This window comes from Gavialis gangeticus, unplaced genomic scaffold (genome assembly GCF_001723915.1).
Source record: "Gavialis gangeticus isolate Ggan-Ray unplaced genomic scaffold, GavGan_comp1, whole genome shotgun sequence".
NCBI lineage: Eukaryota > Metazoa > Chordata > Crocodylia > Gavialidae > Gavialis > Gavialis gangeticus.
The window spans coordinates 9306918-9325212 of NW_017729013.1; the positions used below are offsets into that span (position 1 = coordinate 9306918).

The window sequence follows — 18295 nt, forward strand, 5'->3', positions numbered from 1 at the left end:
TGCCCCTGGATCTGCGCAGAGTGGGGCAGGCGACAGCTGCAGGGCGAAGCCGGAGCTGGTGCTGTGCGGGGCTTTTCTTGCTGGGGGCTGACGTTGGGAGGAGGTTGAAGCCACCCCAAATTTCACCGCAGCTCCACTCCCAGCCCCTGGCTGAACACCCCACCTCCACCCAAGCACCAGAAGAAGCCATGGCTGTACCAGATGGTGACTCAGGGCTGGGAGCGGAGCTGCAGCAAAATTTGAGGTGGCTGCAGCCTCCTCCCAGAGCCACCAGAGTCCACTCCGTGCCAGCCCCCGGCAACAAAAGCCCCACGCAGAGCCAGCCCCCCTGCACCTGCTCTCCCAGGGTGTAAGCAGCAGCAGAAACTGCCCCCACCCTATGAGTCACACCTCTGTGCTGACCCCAATCTTGCCCCACCTGGGCAGCACCTGCCCCCCACTTCCACAGGGGGCATTTATCTGCCCCCCCCCACGCCCCTCCCTTTCCCCCTCCCCTTCCAACTTACCAGCTGGAGGCAGCTCTCCATGCTGCCTGATCTGCTCTCTGCTGCACTGCGGCTGCACACAGTACAGGCATTTATTGGCCAAATTATCGGCCCCATCAGGCCGATATCTGATACAGACAATTTTCTTTATATTGGTACCGATCTGATATTGAACCGATGTATCAGTGCAACTCTACTTTGCAAACTTCTAGCACAACAGAGGGAATCTTAGTATTCAGAAATCAACCCTCCAGAAGCCGAGTGTGAGAAGTGACTTACGAAGCACCTTGTCTACAGAGCAGCTGGCTTTGCTACTAAAGCCTGTCTTAGGCCATACTGGTAGTGTATATGCACAAATGTGCTAAAATATTCACAATATTTTGAGGTAGGTTTTGGGGTTTTTTTCAGACCCATAGCATGAACCAAAGTCTGTGTGGCAGTAGCACCAAATAGCCTTGATGGAGTAAGGTCTGTGGTAGATTTGGCCCTATGACTAATGCTACATTGCTAAATCCTTGAGTAAGCTTAAAAGTACAAGCCTGTGGTTTAGGTAGATCAAATCTTGCAAAGGCCCGTGTGATTCACACTGATCACATTCCTGCTGCATAAAGGGTGCAATCACTTTGGGAGGGTTCTGCATTTCCTGAAGAGCAGCTGTCACTCACTAGGCCATGTGAAGAAAGCTGTAATTAGAAGTCACATTCATCCTCCTCATGTGCTAATTGCTGCACTTTCAGCCCAGCACAATACAAAAAGAGAAACCATCTCTGTGAGCCTTGGAAAATTCACCCTGATACCAAGGTGCTGAATACAATCTACAATCCAAACAATTTCTCATATACCGGCCAGATGATTAAGGAGAGGTCAATTTTCATCAGTCTGTCCTGTCCAGGGCCAGTTCATTTAACCTGTTCAAGCCCATTACCTCTAAAGTAGCTGTTTTGGTCCTTCATGTGCAGCAAAGGGTCCTACAGGATCAACTGTTCTTCCTTTTACCTTAAAGCTGCCAAGACAAGGACTTGTTTAGGAAGCCTCTTATATAGCCCTCAGAATTTGGGCAAGATAATTCCCTCTTCTCACTTGTGCTGCTTGCTCAACTGCCGTGCCAAGATCTCAACCTTCTTTATTCTGTCTGAGTGAGTATCCAGTGCAGGCCTCCATGATGAAGTTGTTTAACTGCCCTTAGCAGTCATTCTTGCAATACATTGGAGTCAGAGGAGTATGCTGAGGATGCTGTTACTGCCAATTAGAAGCTTAATGCTGATGCCAACAGAGTCAGATTTGTTTCAGGATGGCCTTTTGAAAAGTAGTACTAGCCTTAATCACCTGGATTGTTTCATTATCAGTGTTATCATAAAAGTTATGAAGAGCCTGCCTAGGCAAGTAAGTTCATCTACAGTACTTAGTACTCAACCCTGCGTTCTTCTAAAACTATAGAATCACCTGATGGCATATTGGCTTTCATAAACTTGATTTTGGCCCGCTAAGACCTAAGTGTTTAGCAGTTCTAACTAGGTGACTAAGCTTCTGCACCATTTACAGATGGGTTCAGGAGAACAATGTCCAAAGTCCAGATCTCCAAGCATCCCATCTACCCAAGAAACCCTTGGTCCCATACAAGAGGTTAGTCACACAGGAAATTCCATGACTACAGATACCTATTATCATACAGTACAAAGCCAATTAGCTCTTCCTCTTGCCAGATATAATCAAAGATACTTGGGGTCAATGTCTGCCACGTGGCCATAATCCTAACCAGGACACTGAAGGAGCCTTTTTATCCTTTTCTTTTTACCAAAGCAATGGCCACAGTAATCAAAGATCATCTTAGTCTTCCACACAAGGAAAACCTATCTCACAATATCCTGTGTCGTGCAGGCACTGAGGACTGGAGGCACCATATATATACACACTGAGCTTGGCAGTTCCAGCAGCTGCCCTAAGCACAGGCTGGATGTGAAGGCAATTGCTACCATGTTCCTCCGGCCACTGGCTCCAGTTGCTATTGTTCTTCACACAGACTTTGGATGTACGGTGCAGTTTCAGTTGCGACTTGTACGGAGGCCAATGCTTTTCTTCACTGACAGAGAACTTATGTGCATCAGAACAAGGTTGCTGATTCTTGCTATTTTAATCATGACCCTTACACATCATTTAGTGTTTTTCTTAAAGGCCTAGGTTCTAGTGTCATGTGAGTATGTATAAATCTCAGGTTTCACTTATTTTTTTAAGGAGGAAAGATAGGGCAGAATGGCACTTTACAGACTAACTAGTTCAGAGAAGCATGAGCATTTTTAAGCAACTACCTGCTTCATAAGGCAATAGGAATGGACACTCCAAACACAGTAAAGTTTATTTTTAGCCCTTTCAGTTGCAAAGAAAAGTTTCAAAAGTACTGAGCACATCCTGAAAGTGCTAGAAAGTAAATCAAAAGGCGCCTGAAGTATTTTTGGCCTTTAAAACCGTGAATTTTAAGAAGCATTGCTGTAGATATGATGGTTCAGGAAATGCCAGAGAGGCATGGAGTTTTTGTGATATCTTTCGTTAGACCACCGTATAGTTGGGCAAGCTGCTGGACAAGCCCTCAGGCATCAGGTGCCCTTCCTCAAGTCATAATTTTTAAGGTAAATTTCACCACTGTTGTGGGCAAGGGAAAGGAGTTTTTGTTGACAGTGCTGATCCTCTGAGCAAAAAACATTCCCACTGCACAGAAGTTTTATGCACTCATTATGCAAATCAGATCTAAGTTCTCATTCTGCCTAGCAGCAGCACTGTCCTATTCAACCACTTCCTCTGTACCTTTCACAAGTTACTTCTGCTTTGAAAAGATCTGTTTGTAGCTTCTCTGAACCCTTAAGATTTAGCTTTTGTTTTTCAAATTAGTTATACAGCTGTTTCTTAGTTCAGAAAACTCTCTGAACACCTTCTAAAACTCAAGAGAATTTGGGCCATTCTGCCCATTTTTTCATTAAAAAAACCCCAAAAACCAACAGACAAAATGAAAAAGAATCCAATTCAGTAGTAAATTATAGTTTACAGGAACAGCCTGGGAGGCACAAATTGTGCAACTGAGCTGGGTGTTAAAGACCCTTGCAGCACAGTCATTATATGGTTTTCACAATTATCTGTGGGTCTGCAGTAAGATGCAAAAGGCCTTGCTGTTGGTCAACTGAACAAACTGTTTGAAGCTTTGGAAGATGAAATGGGTCAAAGAAGAGACCTTTGCCTTATAAAGTGATCTGAAGAATTAAAAATTGAAGACTCAAGATCAATGAAGGATTTTAAACTAGAACAGAACAAGTTTGAAAACAGGACCTTGAAATGGATAGCCAAACAGAAGGAGAGGTCATGAATTCAAAGGACTGGCCAGATACAGCACTGGTGATATCAATAACATTGTCACCAAGCCTCTGTTGTCTATTCTGCATCATAAGTGTTTCGATATATTTTTTCATTGCACAGGCTGATGAATCTCCACAGAACTTTCTTCTGCAACTTTTTACAGTATAGATTCCCCTCCCACCCCCCCCCAAAGAGAGAGAAAGACTGTAATCAGTCATAACTGTCTTGCATCTTTATGGGCTGCAACATTTAACAGAAGGCAACACAGAGCTTCCATTAAAGATTACTGCCCTCAGTTCCAATCAAAGTGGTGTCCTCTGAAGATTCAGATCTAAAGGAGAAGCCTGCTTGCCTGTTAGAAGCCAGCATTTGCCTATTGATCTTACTTTAGCCTAACCATTTTGAACCTCTACAGTGCAGCACACATCTTATCAACTGCTGGATGTATAATTTCATTCATGTTGGCTCCAGCTTTAAACCAAAGGTCATTAGCCAAATTAATTATCCTCTCTTTTTTCCCCTCTGCTCCTGACAACAATGGGAGAATTGACTGCAAAAGTGACTTAAGAAAAAGAGAATGAGGGCAAACTACAGATGCGATTGACTGGTTACCACCCATGGTTCCTTTATATTAGATCATATCATACCATAACAATTTGATCGAGTCCAGGCATCTGCTCCAAATGGAAAATGACCTATTCATATATGGAACAATATGCCAGCACCAATTTTATTAATATAGGTGGATTACAGCAATATACTAAGGCACTATGTTTTGATCTATCTTGGACTACAGAATCATAGAAAAATAGGACAGAAAGGGAACTCAGGAGGTCACCTACTCCAACTCAAGACAAAATATCCCCATTTAAACCACCCCAGACAAGTGTTTGTCTACAATAAACTGAAGCCATCATAGTCACTGCATATGGCAACAGGATGACTGTTCTCTGAAGATTTCTCATAGGTGATTGCTATTACTATTTATACTACACTGATTATGTACTTAGTGCTTTGCAAACATCAACAATGAAGTCAGGATCATCAAGTGGCATTGATGCCAGTGGACTGAGGCACCCAAATTGAGGAATCTCTCTCAAGAAACCTATATTCCCACCTTCAGGAGAAGAGTAGCTACATATTGATGTGGAATTAGGTGATCCAATAGCCATAAAACAAAATGGCACAGACAGCTGCATAAACTTATAAGCAAAGTCTACAAGCTGCTAAGAGCTTACACTCTAACAAAACATGGAGAAAGGATGGGAGGGGAAGGGGAATGAAAGACATTCTCAAGTTTTCAATCATGTCCTGTCATACAAGAGGAGCAGTGGTCAACAACAAAGATGATGTAGCAGTTTTTCCCCCACCTAGAGTGAGAGGAAGGGCAATATATTGTAATATGTTTTATGCAGGTGGACCGTGTTACTTTGGAGAAGGCATCATAAGATCCAGAGAATATGCAGTCTTAAAGACACTGCCAAACCAGGATCCCAGGTGCTTTGCACTAATTAAATTAAGAGACAGCAAGCATACCCACCAATTTTTTACTCTTTGGGACTCAAAGTAAAAGTGCTCTCATTGAAAACTACAGGTGTGCAGGATTATCAACACAACACTTAGTTTTAAGGTGCAATTCTACTCTGAAAAGTGACTGTTCACATGGCACCTTCTTCCCTGCCAGATATGTGCCCTGCGTGTGCTCAGAGTCAGATCTGCTGACTTCACTGACCAAAGCAACCTTTTAATATACTTTTTACCGCAGCTACAGGAGAGTTAGACGAATTCATTCTGCCTTACGTACCATTAAGTCTACATATGCTAGAGACTTGTTGAATGAGTTGCATGTGCCTGATTTCAACAACTAAGCTGTTATCAGACTGTACATTGGAGCATTTCCTTTTGCTTTTACAGGTACCAAGCCTGTAAACTGTGGTACCATAAAATATGAGGCTAACACCAATCCTATGTCATTGTCAAAGGAAGTAAGGCACCACAACCCCAATTCATTACCACAGGATTAGTGGGGTTGAGAAAGAACCAATCAGCTCCTTGGCAACTATTCTGTTCCTATCCTGCTGTACAGTAACAAGGGGTTCCAGGACCAGAGATGCTGAATGTACACCAAGAGGCTCCATGTTCTTACCAGAAACTAAGGAAGAAAGCAAGGAAAGGAAGTCCCTTCAATACTAAATCTAAACAAAAAAAAATAGTACTTGGGAAGGATTTGTTACCTGCCAAAGCTTGGTTCACTTTGCTAGACTTCGGCATCACAACTGGCAGATTTGGAACACTAGGGAGAAAAAGAAAACACAGAAACAAAATGTTTAACATCACTGTACAGATGATTAAAATGACAGAGGCAGTTGAATAACACATGATGTTCCTTCCACTTGCCACTTAATTGATCATGAGTTGGTGTCCATAGTAGCCAGGGTACCTAACAAAGTCAACAACTGCAGAATTATGGATAGTAGTAACAGTATATTATCAAGTCATACATATACATTGAAGGAGAACATCAAATTCTTGGGCTGTGATGCTGAGAAACTCCATGTATCATTTTAGTCTAGGACAGACTATTAACCAAAGCCCTTGTGACAGCACAAAGACAGTCCAGTCAATGAGAATAAACCCTGTTAACAGAAGAAGGTAATAGCTCAGCTAGACATCTACACGGCAACTGACACCTCAAAAAACTTCCGCTGAAATGAAGCCAGCTTTAAACTGGAGAGAGGCAATGGAGGCAGAAGAGAAAATTCTGGAGCTAAGTTAATTTTATAAAGAAGGCCATGGCACTTTTAGGCTGGGATTTTCAGCATAGCTTAGAAGCAGTTCAGTGCCCAAATCCCACTGATTATCAGCAGGATGTTGGTGCCCTACTCCCTGAGGCTGCTTTGAAAATCACGCATCCAAAAGGAATATCAAACAGATTTGCGTATTCATTTTCATCTGCCTCCTGACAGTTCTCCCAGAGCAATGAAAGTGGGTCTCAGGGCCTGGGACACACGTATACCTGCCAAGGGAAGCTCTGGATTTCTTCTGGCCTGGAATCAGCTCAGCCACTGTCAATATCAGATTCAAAATTATGCACAAAGCAGATTTTCTCTGAAAATATTTTTAGTGCCCTACACCCCTGCCCCTCCTCTATTTCCCTTCTGCCTGACCATACCTTGACACACTCCAGCACAAACAGAAATGACAGGATCAGTAAAGAAGGTGCTGGGTGCAGTTCTGTGGTCTGGGCTACACTAGAAGGCAGGCAAAATGAACACATTGGTTATTTCTGACTTTAAAATGCCTTGTGCCAGTGCTTTCCCTTCACTTCCCCCTCCCCTTCAGTGGTTGTGTTTTCCCCTTAGACTAAAGCTACCCACAATTTTCCAATCTATTCAAACCAATGCAAATTACTGTTCCAAGGGCCAGATCCTGAACCCACTGAACTCAATGGACAGACTATGGACTGCAAAGGGCTTTGACTCAGAGCCCAAAGCTCTCTTCATCTTTCACACCAGTGTTTCTCAACCTTTTATGTAGCAAGTACCCCCTAACTTCTGAAAATTTTAATAAGTACCCCAACACTCATTTTTCCGGGGATTTTATATTTACAGACTAATGTGTGCCATATGTTGGGAAAAGGGCTGTGTATATAAGGCTGTGATATGACAGATGTCTGATGTGGTGTAGGTAGGGTCCCCACCTTTTACACCAGGGGCGCACAATTCAAGTATATACCCGAGCTAGAGGTGATGCTGGCCAAAGCTAGGGCTGAACCAGCAAATTATTACTGGGGAATTTAAAGAGCTGCACAATGTGCAGCACACCACATTTCTGCCATAGTTTTGAGAGGAGGGAAAGAGGGCGAGAGAGACGGACAGACAAGGAGACAGCTGCTGCCAGCCATGTAGCCCAGGCTGTTCCCAGCAGGCGGCTGGGAGGCTGCAAGCCCTGCTGCAAGCAGCCTGGGCTCTGTGGCTGGCAACAGCTACCCAGAGCCTGGGCTGGCTGCAGCCAGGAGGCTACAAAGAGCTGCTCTGGCATCATGTACCTCGGAGTGGACGGTGGAGGAGGTGGGGGGCCCTACGGCAGCTCAGCCTAGAAAACCCTGGCGCTGCTGCTGGCCTTTGTCTATACTCAGCCTGGGCTCTAGGCAGCTGCAGCAGGCCAGGCAGGCTGCAAACAGCTGCACCAGACTCTGCAGCATCTGCTCCACACCAGCGACTGCATGCATGCCTCAAAGCAGAGAGCAGGGGAGAGTTGTGCTGCCTCAGACCCTACCCCTGCTCTCTGCTCTGAGGCATGCGTGCAGTAGCCACCAACATAGAGCTGATGCCGGGGCTGCGAAGCCCAGTGCAGCTGTTTGCAGCCTGCGCACTGTCAGCTGCAGGTGCTCAGAGCCCAGGATGGCTACAGGTAGGGGCCAGCTGCAGCTCTGGACTTTTCCCAGCATTTGGCAGCGGCATGGGGGGCAGGTTGGGAAGGGCTACAGTGAATACTGGGGTGGCAGCAGCCCCCCTCCCATCACCGTAGCCCACCTCAAGCGCCAGGAAGAGCCCGGTGCCGCTGCCAGCCCCAGCCTGCAGCAGCAGCCTGCTCAGTAAGCGCAGTGAACTGGGTCCCAGGTGGGACAAGTCACGGGGCAATCCCAGTGCAGGAGGGAGCGGGGCAGCCCTCCCCCATGCAAGCCCAGGCAGGATAAAGAGAGAAAATTAGGTCAGCAAGGAGTATATGGGTATGTGTGTGCCTGCCCTCCCCCTCCTGCAGCAGCCAGTGGCCGGCTTGTGAGGGGTGAGTGGCCGGGCGTGAACCTGGCGGCAGTGTGGAAGTGACGGTGCCCCCTTGCTATGGGGGTTTTCGGCTCTCACGTACCCCCAGGGGTACATGTACCACGGGTTGAAAAACTATGGTTCACACTACTTCTCTTCTCTTCCTCCACCATCACCTACCTAGTTATTCCTATTATATTTTTCTTCCTGATGTCCTCCTTCCCTCTATCTTTTTCCCCACCTTTCTTTTTGGTTACTTGCCATCTCCCCACGTCACCCTCTTGGGATGAGGGCCAATGCACAGCTCCCACTTGTCTTCCGGTGAGATAATGTGAAGTTGCCAATAAGCCATCTGCCCTCTACCCAGAATAACATCCCCCTCCTCAGGAAAACTGCACCGAGGAGCAAGATGTACAAATGCCAATTATTCTCTGAAATTATAAGCAGCCTTTGCTCTGTCAAAGAGCATGCGACTGTGCTGTAAATTCCCCAGCTTCAGTGCTGGGTGGAGCACTCCGCCTCCTCTCCTTATCACACCCCCAGCTGTTGACCCATTTCACTCCCATGCTGAGTGGGAGTAGCAGACACTAGTGCAGTCAGTTCCTCCCCTCCACCCCCCCCAAGTGTTAGAAAGCATGAAAGGATGCAGACTCAGATCCTCAGCCCTGCAGGGAAGATGGGTAGATAAATGAGATATTACAACTTAAGTCTTCGGAGAAGAACAGTTCCAAGTATGATAGAAAATCATAGAAATATGTAGCTGGAAAGGACCTCAAGGACCAAGTGCCTCTCCTTGCTCCAAAGCAGGATCCAAATGTATATCTAGACCACCACTCCTGACCAATGGTTGTCCAATGTGACCTTAAAGAACTCCAGTGAAGGAGACTGTACAATCCTCTTCACTACTCAGTTCTAGTGCCAAACTATAACTAGAAAGGTTTTCCTAAAATCTACCTCAAATCATCTATGCTACAAATTTTAAGCTTTTTTTTTTTTCTCATCCTTCCCCCACTGGATATGGTGGACAATTGAGCACTCTCCTCTTTATTCCCTTCATTTAACTTTGTCCTATGCTAAAAATAAAAGAAGAAAGAAAAAAGAAACAACTCCTTCCACCTTCCTTCCCAGGTCATGTTTTTAAAACTTTTTATCATTCTTGATCTCTGCACTTTTGCCAATGTATCTATATAACTGTTAGCTCCAAAGGGGCCATTTATCAAAGTATTGAAAAGCTCCAGAGATGCATTTATAGAGGAGTATGTCTCAGAGATCCCCATCTATTCCAACAAAACTGGGACTTAGTATTTATGCAGTGTTAGATCTCAGTGGTGACCATTACTCTGGGGAACTAGCTGACCTTACACTGGTGGGCTACAGGGGTATTCTACATGGCTCATTTTAACAAGGCAAGCAGCTACTGACCACCTAGGCACTTGAATGACTTCACATCACAACAGCATCTGAACTGTTCTACTGCTCCAAATTCAGAGCAACAGTAAAACTGTCTTAACCAGAACAACTGTTTATAGGTTTCCTGAAAGGGCTAAGGGACATAGGAGGGTTGGGACATTAGGTAATCTGCACTTGGAACATGTTCTGAATGCCCAAGAAAACAAGCCTGGAACTGTCCCCAAGCATGAGCTTAGACAACATGACTTTGTGAAAAGAGGCATGGAAATTACTTCACGATCCCTTACTGTCCTGCTGGAATCGGCCAGAGATTCCATAACCACAAACAGTTAAACCAAATACTGGTAATTAGTAGGAACCAAGGGGTTCCAGTGAATGCCTGTGTCTACTGCACATATATAATTTCTTTTTTTTAAATCATGGATGCAGCACTAGAGAAGTGAAGTGGAGGGAAATTTCTGGTTGTGCATTGAATACTTGATGACATGTTTCACAGGTATATTTAAAGCCACAGGACATGGGTAGGAAGTGTTGATATACAAGAGAAAAACAGCAAGTGAGCCACTTTCCAAAGAGCTTGCCCTAGATTCAGAATCCAAATATGGCAAAGGGAAGAAAGGAAGCAGCAGAGCAAGGATGATGCAGTCGAAGGGCAAGACCTGCTGTCTCAACACTGACCAGATGTGCAGCAAATTGAGTGGCAAGTGTCATGTCATTCATGTCAAGACTAAAGGACTTGACCATTATGAGGTTGTAATATCAATACAACAGACTCAGACCTACAGTGCTGAGAGGGAATAGGGAACTGCTCAGAGAAATGATCCCATTGTTTCTGCAAACCCAACTGGATCTTTGCACTACCAGTTGTCATTAGTATTTTACCCCTGAACAGATCCCGCATGCTCCTTGATGGGCAGGGGTCATAGATAATTGGGGGCCTTAAACCCAATGCAAAAATCCAAGTTGCATTCAATGCCTGAAACCCTTGGAGGCTTGCTGAGACATTTATGTCTCCTGTTTCCAAATTCAGCACTGAAGCTCAGATGACTATGCCCTGTCCTCTACCTACAACAGAGGGCAGGGAAGGTGCATCAGCAGCCATGAGGATCTTGGAGGAAAGCACAGAAAAATCCCACTACAGTGAAAGCTTCCCATGGTGATTTGGCAGAAACACAGCCCCTCCTGTGCCCACACATACAAAGAGAGAGTAGAGTATCTGACACAGTGGTCAGAAGGGGGAGATCTCTATTTTAATAGCAACAAGGTGTGCTGGAACTGTGTTTACTTCTTTAAAATTTCCCCAGCCATGCTACCCTTCACCACAGCTTCACTGGTGGCAGCAAGGGAAGCATTAGTACTGTGGCAGAATGCCCCATCTCTCCCCAAAAACTCTGCTACGTGACAATTTGGTTAACACGGGCATTGCAAGGGGCAGACTCCTCTGTCCCATCTCTCAGGTGACCCTGAGTTGTAACCTGAGCTGGATACATTCCTGAGGAAGGGGGGAAACCTGCTCCCTCTGCCTACCCGACTGGCAACGCATACCTGGGTGAGGGGCTTACACTCCCTATTGTTTCAAGCAATGCCAATCTGACTGGGAGGGGGCTAGAGGCCCTGGCAATCTACCCAGCAACCAGTGATGCATTTCAAGTTGGTTGGCTGGCAGCTGACTAGGTAAATGAGGTCATAAGGTCATAAGGTTTATAGAAGTTAGGGACTGCCCAGGAGGAGGAACAGTAGCCATGATGAAAACTCAGAGAGACAAGAGCTGGACCATCTGAAACTTGCTCTCTCTTGAAACTCAGGATCAATGAACTGCCTGCCTCCAGAGGGAATCTCCACCTGCCTCTGGATGATACCCGTGAGTAAGCTACCTGAGATCTAACTAGATATACAACTTGCAGTAACTCAGATGCATGATCATCAAAGGCTATCCAGCCACCCTGTTTGCTCTAAAGGATTTCTCTGATACGGCTCTACCCTGTACCCTATTCCAAACCTACTCCTTGTAACCAATAAAGTTCTCCTTTGTACCTAGTGTGCAAGACTTATTGGGAGTGGGTCCAGATTATGCCTTGCGGTCCCCTTGGTTCAGCTGACTAAGGGAGACCACTATTTGTGCTTCAGACTGAGGGAAGAACCCCAGGTTCTTGAAGTGGGTCAAGTACCCTCAAGGGGGCACAGAGCCCAGATTACTCTAGACCCTAGGTGGTGGTGGCATTACCCCTAGGCTAGAGGGTGTGCTCCAGGAAGGAGGTTGGCCAGACATGAAGTACCCCCAGAGACGCACTCGGAGCCTGGAAGGTGGTTGGGCACAGCAAGGTGAGTGGCTCAGTGGAGAAGCACCCCCTACTGGCCCACCACAAGTACAAGGAAGGAACCAGCTGTGGTTAGCACTTCAAGCACAACGCAGTATGATTTAATCTGAGTAGAGTTTAGTTACTATCAATGAAGCAGAATGAGCAGGAGCAACAGCTGGATATTTGGGACAGAAACACCCTGCACAAGGATGCACTTCATTTGCTGATCCAGCCACAAGCTCACAGAACAGCATTTCCCTCAGCTCAGGTCTCAAAGACAGATTCATGCATACAAATGCCACTAGTAAACCTTGAACAGACTTCACCGGAGCTGGCAGAAACAGAATCGTGGCATGAGATCAATCTCCGATGGAGAGGCTACAAAAGTATCTGTATGAGGATAAGTGCTTTTTGAAACACTCTTCCCTTTTCCCTTAGCATGGGAAGAGCTTAGTGTTTGGCCTGCACTAGTCAGTTAAGATCAAAGCAAGCATCTGCCACATGCACAGGTTCAAAGAGAAACAAGCCTACATTAGAACTGCACCTCCTTTGTCACAGAAACCAAACCACCTGTGAGAAGGTCACACTGGAACATCCATTTCAAACATGGACACGTCTGCTGCTACCTTCTGAAAGCAGATTTTGTGTCAGGGACACTCTTACGGAAGTGATTCTGGGAAGGGTAAATAACTGAGAATTCAAAGTTGACCAACTTCCTCCAAGTAAAACTAGAATTTAGGATTAACATCACCCTACACCAGGGGTGAGCAAAGTCTGGCCCATAGGCCAGATCCAGCCAACACTGGACTCCATTTCCTAGCAGCCCTTGCCCATGCGGCTGGGGCCGGTTTCCACGGAGGCCCCAGCAGCAGCCACGCTGTGATAGTGCGGGGTCAGGGTTTCCATGGAGACTGGCCCCAGCAGCGCTGGTAGGCAGCAGCAGTGCCAGCCTCTTCCTGGTGGGAGGATTAAGTGTGGGGCTGTGCCGCACACAGAAGCAGGGCAGGCTCAGCTCCCACCACCTGTGCAGGGCAGGCAGCAGCAGCAGCACCACTGGGAGGAGTGGCTACAGGGAATTTTGGAGCAACTCCCCACCTTGCTGCGCGTCCTGCCAGCGCTGCTGGGGCCGGTCTCCATGGAAACCCCAGCTTTGCACTATTACAGCTGCTACTGCTGAGGTCTCCATGAAAACTGGCCCCAGCCACACGGGCAAGGCCTGCTGGAAATGGAGTCTGGCTGCTAGCTGGATCCATCATTTTGCCCACGCTTGCCCTACACTGTTCCTTATTACTACAGTGTTTCATGTATTCCTCCTCAGAGCCTTCTTCTGAGGTAAGGCAGTGCTGTCTATCCCAATTTAACACTTGGGGAACTACGGCTATTAAAGGAACATCTATTTACCCACATGTTAGCTCAACAATGGAGCTGAACTGTCTTATTCACATGAAGCAACAGCAGGACATAACCATTTCTGGCTTGGGAGGAACTGTGTAGCAGCATTTTGTCTTTCACGGGCGAACACAACCGCATCCAACGGGGGGGAGAGGAGGGAAGAAGAGAGAAAAGAAGGGGGGGGAAGGGAAGGAGAAAAGAGAAAAGGAGAAAGGAAAAGGAGAAAAAAGGGAAAGGGACGAGAATGGGTACATAAGTGACCTAAGTCTGATCTTTGCTTTGAACAATCTGCTGCAGCAGGGGCAGGAGAATGATGAGGACGGGATATGGGAAGTTTTCATTTTCCTGGCTGCGCGTTTCTTCATTGGTTCTGCCGTGTGTTGCTGTTCAAAGGCCAATGCTCCATTCTGGATTTGGGATCTCCAGGATGAACAGCTGCAAGCGATTTGTTCCCACGACTCTGGGTCGATGCCAAAACTCTTTAGGGACGCCTTTAGGGTGTCCTTGTACCGCTTCTTTGGTGCACCACGAAAGCGTACTCCATTTGACAGTTCGCCATAGAAGACTTTTTGGCAGCGAGTGTCAGGCATTCTTGAGAGATGGCACAGCTAAGATGGGCCAGCCAGTTTCAGCAGGGTGTCAATACTGGGGAGAGTTGATCTTCCAGGCACCTTGGTGTCTGGACTCTTATCCTGCCACTTGATCTTTAGCATCTTATGCAGGCAGCACAAGTGGAAGTGGTTTAGTTTCTTGGCATGACCCTGGTAAATGGTCAAGTTTTCATAGGCACAGAGAAGGGTTGGAAGGATGATAACTTTGCAAACCTTCAGTTTTGTCAAAATTCTGATGCCTCTGTGGTCCCAGACTGACTTAAGGAGTCTGCCGAAGGCCATGCTTGCTTTCACTAATCTTGCACTGACTTTGTCATCAATGTGGACAGCATGGGAAAGCATGCTACCTAGACAGGCAAGCTTGTCAACCATCGACAGTTGTTGGCCTTTAACTGAGATGGGTGGTTCCTGGGGTATTGTGCCAGGTGCAGGTTGAAACATCACTTCAATCTTCTTCTGCTTATACCTTTCCGGTCACAAATGGTGTCAAGCAGGAGGGCATGCTTGCACCTACCCTCTTCAGCATGGTATTCTCTGTCAGACGCCTTCCAAGATGATGACCTTGATATGGGGATCAGGTACTGTTTTGACAGACACATCTTCAACCTGTGCAGGCTCCAAGCATGCTCCAAAGTCCAGACAGCCACTCTGCATGACTTCCTCTTCGCCGATGATTGTGCATTATGCGCAGGCTCACAGGCTGACACGCAACGATCCATGGACCTACTCTCGTCAGCCTGTGACAACTTCGGGCTGATTATTAACACGAGGAACTGTGTAAATTGATGATTCAGGAGCCTTCCCAGAGCCCTGTACAAGAAGCTATTGGTTTGCACATGTCTATATCCAACCAGATTGGGAACTTACACTTACTCCTGTCTTGAAAGCAAAAAGACAATGAGTGCAATCCCAGCTATGAAAATCAACTTCCTGACTCAGACAGGCTGTAAAGTTGAAAGTTGAATGCTTTTTGACAACAAAACATAAATTTAACTCAGACCCTACAGTGAAGGGAGACATTTTGCTTATGTGAGTCTGCATAGATTTTGGGCATTTAATCCCCAGCTAGAACAAGAGTAAATTCATCCACTCATGCAAGCATATAAACACACAATGAACACTCAAGAATACCAGTTAACATACTGTTCTCCTTTGACTTTGGAACAATAAAAAAAAGGAAAAATAATAAAATTATGCTGGTTTGAAATATACCATAGCACAGGGGTTGTCTATCCGGGGTACGCAGGAAGGCCCTAGGCAGTACACGTGGAAGGTGACAGAGTGCCGCCACCCACCAACCTGTGCCACTGCCTCCCAGAAGCAGGGCCGGAGGGAAGCTTGCATATGGCCGCTATCCCCCCACCCCTGTGTCAACCCACCAGGGGTACACTTATTTAAAAAGGTTGAAAACCCCTGCCACAGTAGAATCTCGAGACCTTGGCTGAGATCAAGGGCATTGTCACTTAAGGTACCGTGTGAACACACAGTGAGACAGTTTTTGCTTTAAAAACTCATCTTGTCTACAGACAAAATGCAGGGTGCAAGGGGAAATGAACAAATCACCTTACTGCTATGACGACTGCCTGCAATCACATGCTAAACCAGCCACCCAAGGCCAAATACATCCTTGGTATAGTTTCACTGAAGTGATGAGTTACTCCAGGGATTAATTTGGCCCAGGCTGCATTACACATTAAGAAAGCAGCTGCCTCTACGCTGTTAGTTTTTATTACATGCAGGATGCTTCTAAATGTTAGCAATTCATTCCTCTCTGGAATTAGCTCAAGTGATGCAGAGAATGGTACCGTTCTGCAGCTCTCATCACTTTGAAATCCACCCTTTCCCGCTTGTGCTGTTATCTTCAGACAGTAACTAAAATCACTCCAGGAGCTCTTCTCTGATTACTCTGAGTCAATCTGTCACTTGAGGGACTTTGTGGGAGCTGCACCTCCCATATGAAAGAAAGATGCCATCTTCCAACCTCCAGTGAAACTAATCTATTTCACTGCTTAATGCCAGCTCCTCCCAATGCTACTAACAAATATTAGACTTCACATGCCCTACAAAGTCCCATATCTCAAAGGTAACAAAGGCTTATTCTTGCTGTATAGAGAAAAACAAATATGTTATAACAGCATTTCAAACCCAAATATGTTTCAGGGGTGAAACGGACTTTATTTCTATGCCTGCAAGATATAGATGTTCTGCAGCAGTATCCCTTATGGTGAGGTATATAGCAAGCTGGAGCCCTAGTCATAAGCCAGCACCAGCCACAACCGTTAGAACCAAGTAAGGATTTGCAGGTGCAGCTCCTTTCTAGCAGTAATATTTCTTTCCCTTCCTAATAGGAAATGGCACCCTCCCCTGAAATTGCAGCTAGGCTCATTGCTGGAGTTGGCAATCGGACTTGAACTCCTGGTACAGAACTGGAAATACCAAGGTGAAAAAACAAACTTTGGCTCTCACTCTGAAGAGCCAAATCTCTTGTAAAGGTGAGTCAATATCATAAAACCAAGTTATAGCAAACACGTCGTGCGTCACATCTTAGAGGCATCAGCAGAGCTGTGTATCGGAAGATCCCACAGACACCTGACACTTGCCAGGGTAACAAGTCTCTCATTTTTGCAGACACAATCAGCCAAAACACTTTGAGTGTTCTTTGGAACTTGCCAACTGGAAAAGAGAAGACCCACACTGACAGTAATGGAAGAAAAACAAGCATTATATGGAGGGAGAGAGGGAGAACACTTACTGTGGGGGAACTGAGTGTATAAAGTAACCCAGGAATGTCCCAGCTAAAAGCCAAATGAAACACACTGCTAGTCAGCGGCTCAGGTTTCTTCTAATTTACAGTTATTAGAAGATTTTCTGTTGGAATATGGTATTTCACAAGCTTGAGAATGTAACTCTGGACAGATGCCATTATGCTGGGCCAGCACCATTTCCAACTCTAATCCAGTACGTAGAAAGAAAAGGGACAACCACGTGGGGCTGTTTGCTTGTGTTAAAAAGTCCCTTTCGCACACTGTGTTCCAACTTGCTGCTGATGAAGGCCACTTCTGCTTTGAATCTATATCTGGAGGAATAACCATTCTCTGGAGGGTACAAACAAGGCATCAGGCACACTAACAGCAATGCACTGATCCCTCCTCCCAAAGACAAGGTGTTTGGGCTTTGTCCTTAGCTTTAATACCCTCTTCCTGACCATATTTGGACCTACATATATGCATACACATAAGACATGGGTGCATTACAGAGCTTCTGCCACTATTGCTAGGCTGGAATAAATATGTCAACAGAGCACCACACAGGAGACGTATGGCAGCAGAAACAGTTTTTCTGCTGACAGAGTTGCACCACATCCCTGAAGGACATGACCTAAACCAGCGGAAGGCCTCTTCTTCTGTGGGTATCCACACTGGGATTTGGCCAGTGTAGTTGCACTGGCAAGGGGTGTGACCTTTTTCAAACCCCAGTGGACAAAGCTTTACTGGAAAAATGTGTAGTGCAGAGCAGACCATGCTCTCTCCCAGACCTGTCTATAGGAATGTGACAGGTCTAGACTTTTGTTCCCAGCTCTTGTAGGTACTACCCAGTCTACCCCATCTCCTACTTCTCTCCTGCCACTATCTGATGGGACCTGGTGTGTATTTAGAGGGCGGCTGCTGTTGAGACAGGGATAGTTCTTTCCTGGGCATCTTAGGGCTATTACTGTGCCATCCTTGCTGGCCCCCTCACCACACCCATGCCTCCTCATGGTCCCCTGCCTGCCCCTTTGTAGGGACTCTCCTTCTCGCATGCTTTCTCTTTCTCTACACAGAATCAATGCTGGGCACCTCACACCCCAAACCCTTGTTTGGGCTTCAGCCTTTTTGGCTTTGATCCCTTTTTCTCTAGCAGAAACCCCTCAAGCTCAGGTCCACTAATTTGGGCCCTGGCTCTCCAAGCCTCAGTTTGCATACCTGTCCCATACCCTGCCTGTGGTCTCC

The 18295-nt window shown here is 46.2% G+C and overlaps 1 protein-coding gene and 1 long non-coding RNA gene across 10 annotated transcripts in view; both read right to left on the reverse strand.

Moving 5' to 3' along the window:
* DTX2 (deltex E3 ubiquitin ligase 2) overlaps positions 1-18295 on the reverse strand; it is an 85422-nt gene that overhangs the window by 40082 nt on the left and 27045 nt on the right. For all 9 annotated transcript variants that reach the window (XM_019511487.1, XM_019511486.1, XM_019511485.1 and 6 more), the window contains exon 4: positions 6062-6120. In XM_019511487.1, the coding sequence (XP_019367032.1) occupies positions 6062-6120 (59 nt within the window). The remainder of the gene's footprint in view (positions 1-6061; positions 6121-18295) is intronic.
* Positions 8254-13247, reverse strand: LOC109293504. The gene is made up of 3 exons (XR_002096329.1): positions 13107-13247; positions 13013-13019; positions 8254-8264 (listed from the first exon to the last, which is right to left on the reverse strand). It is a non-coding gene; the product is annotated as an uncharacterized LOC109293504 (long non-coding RNA).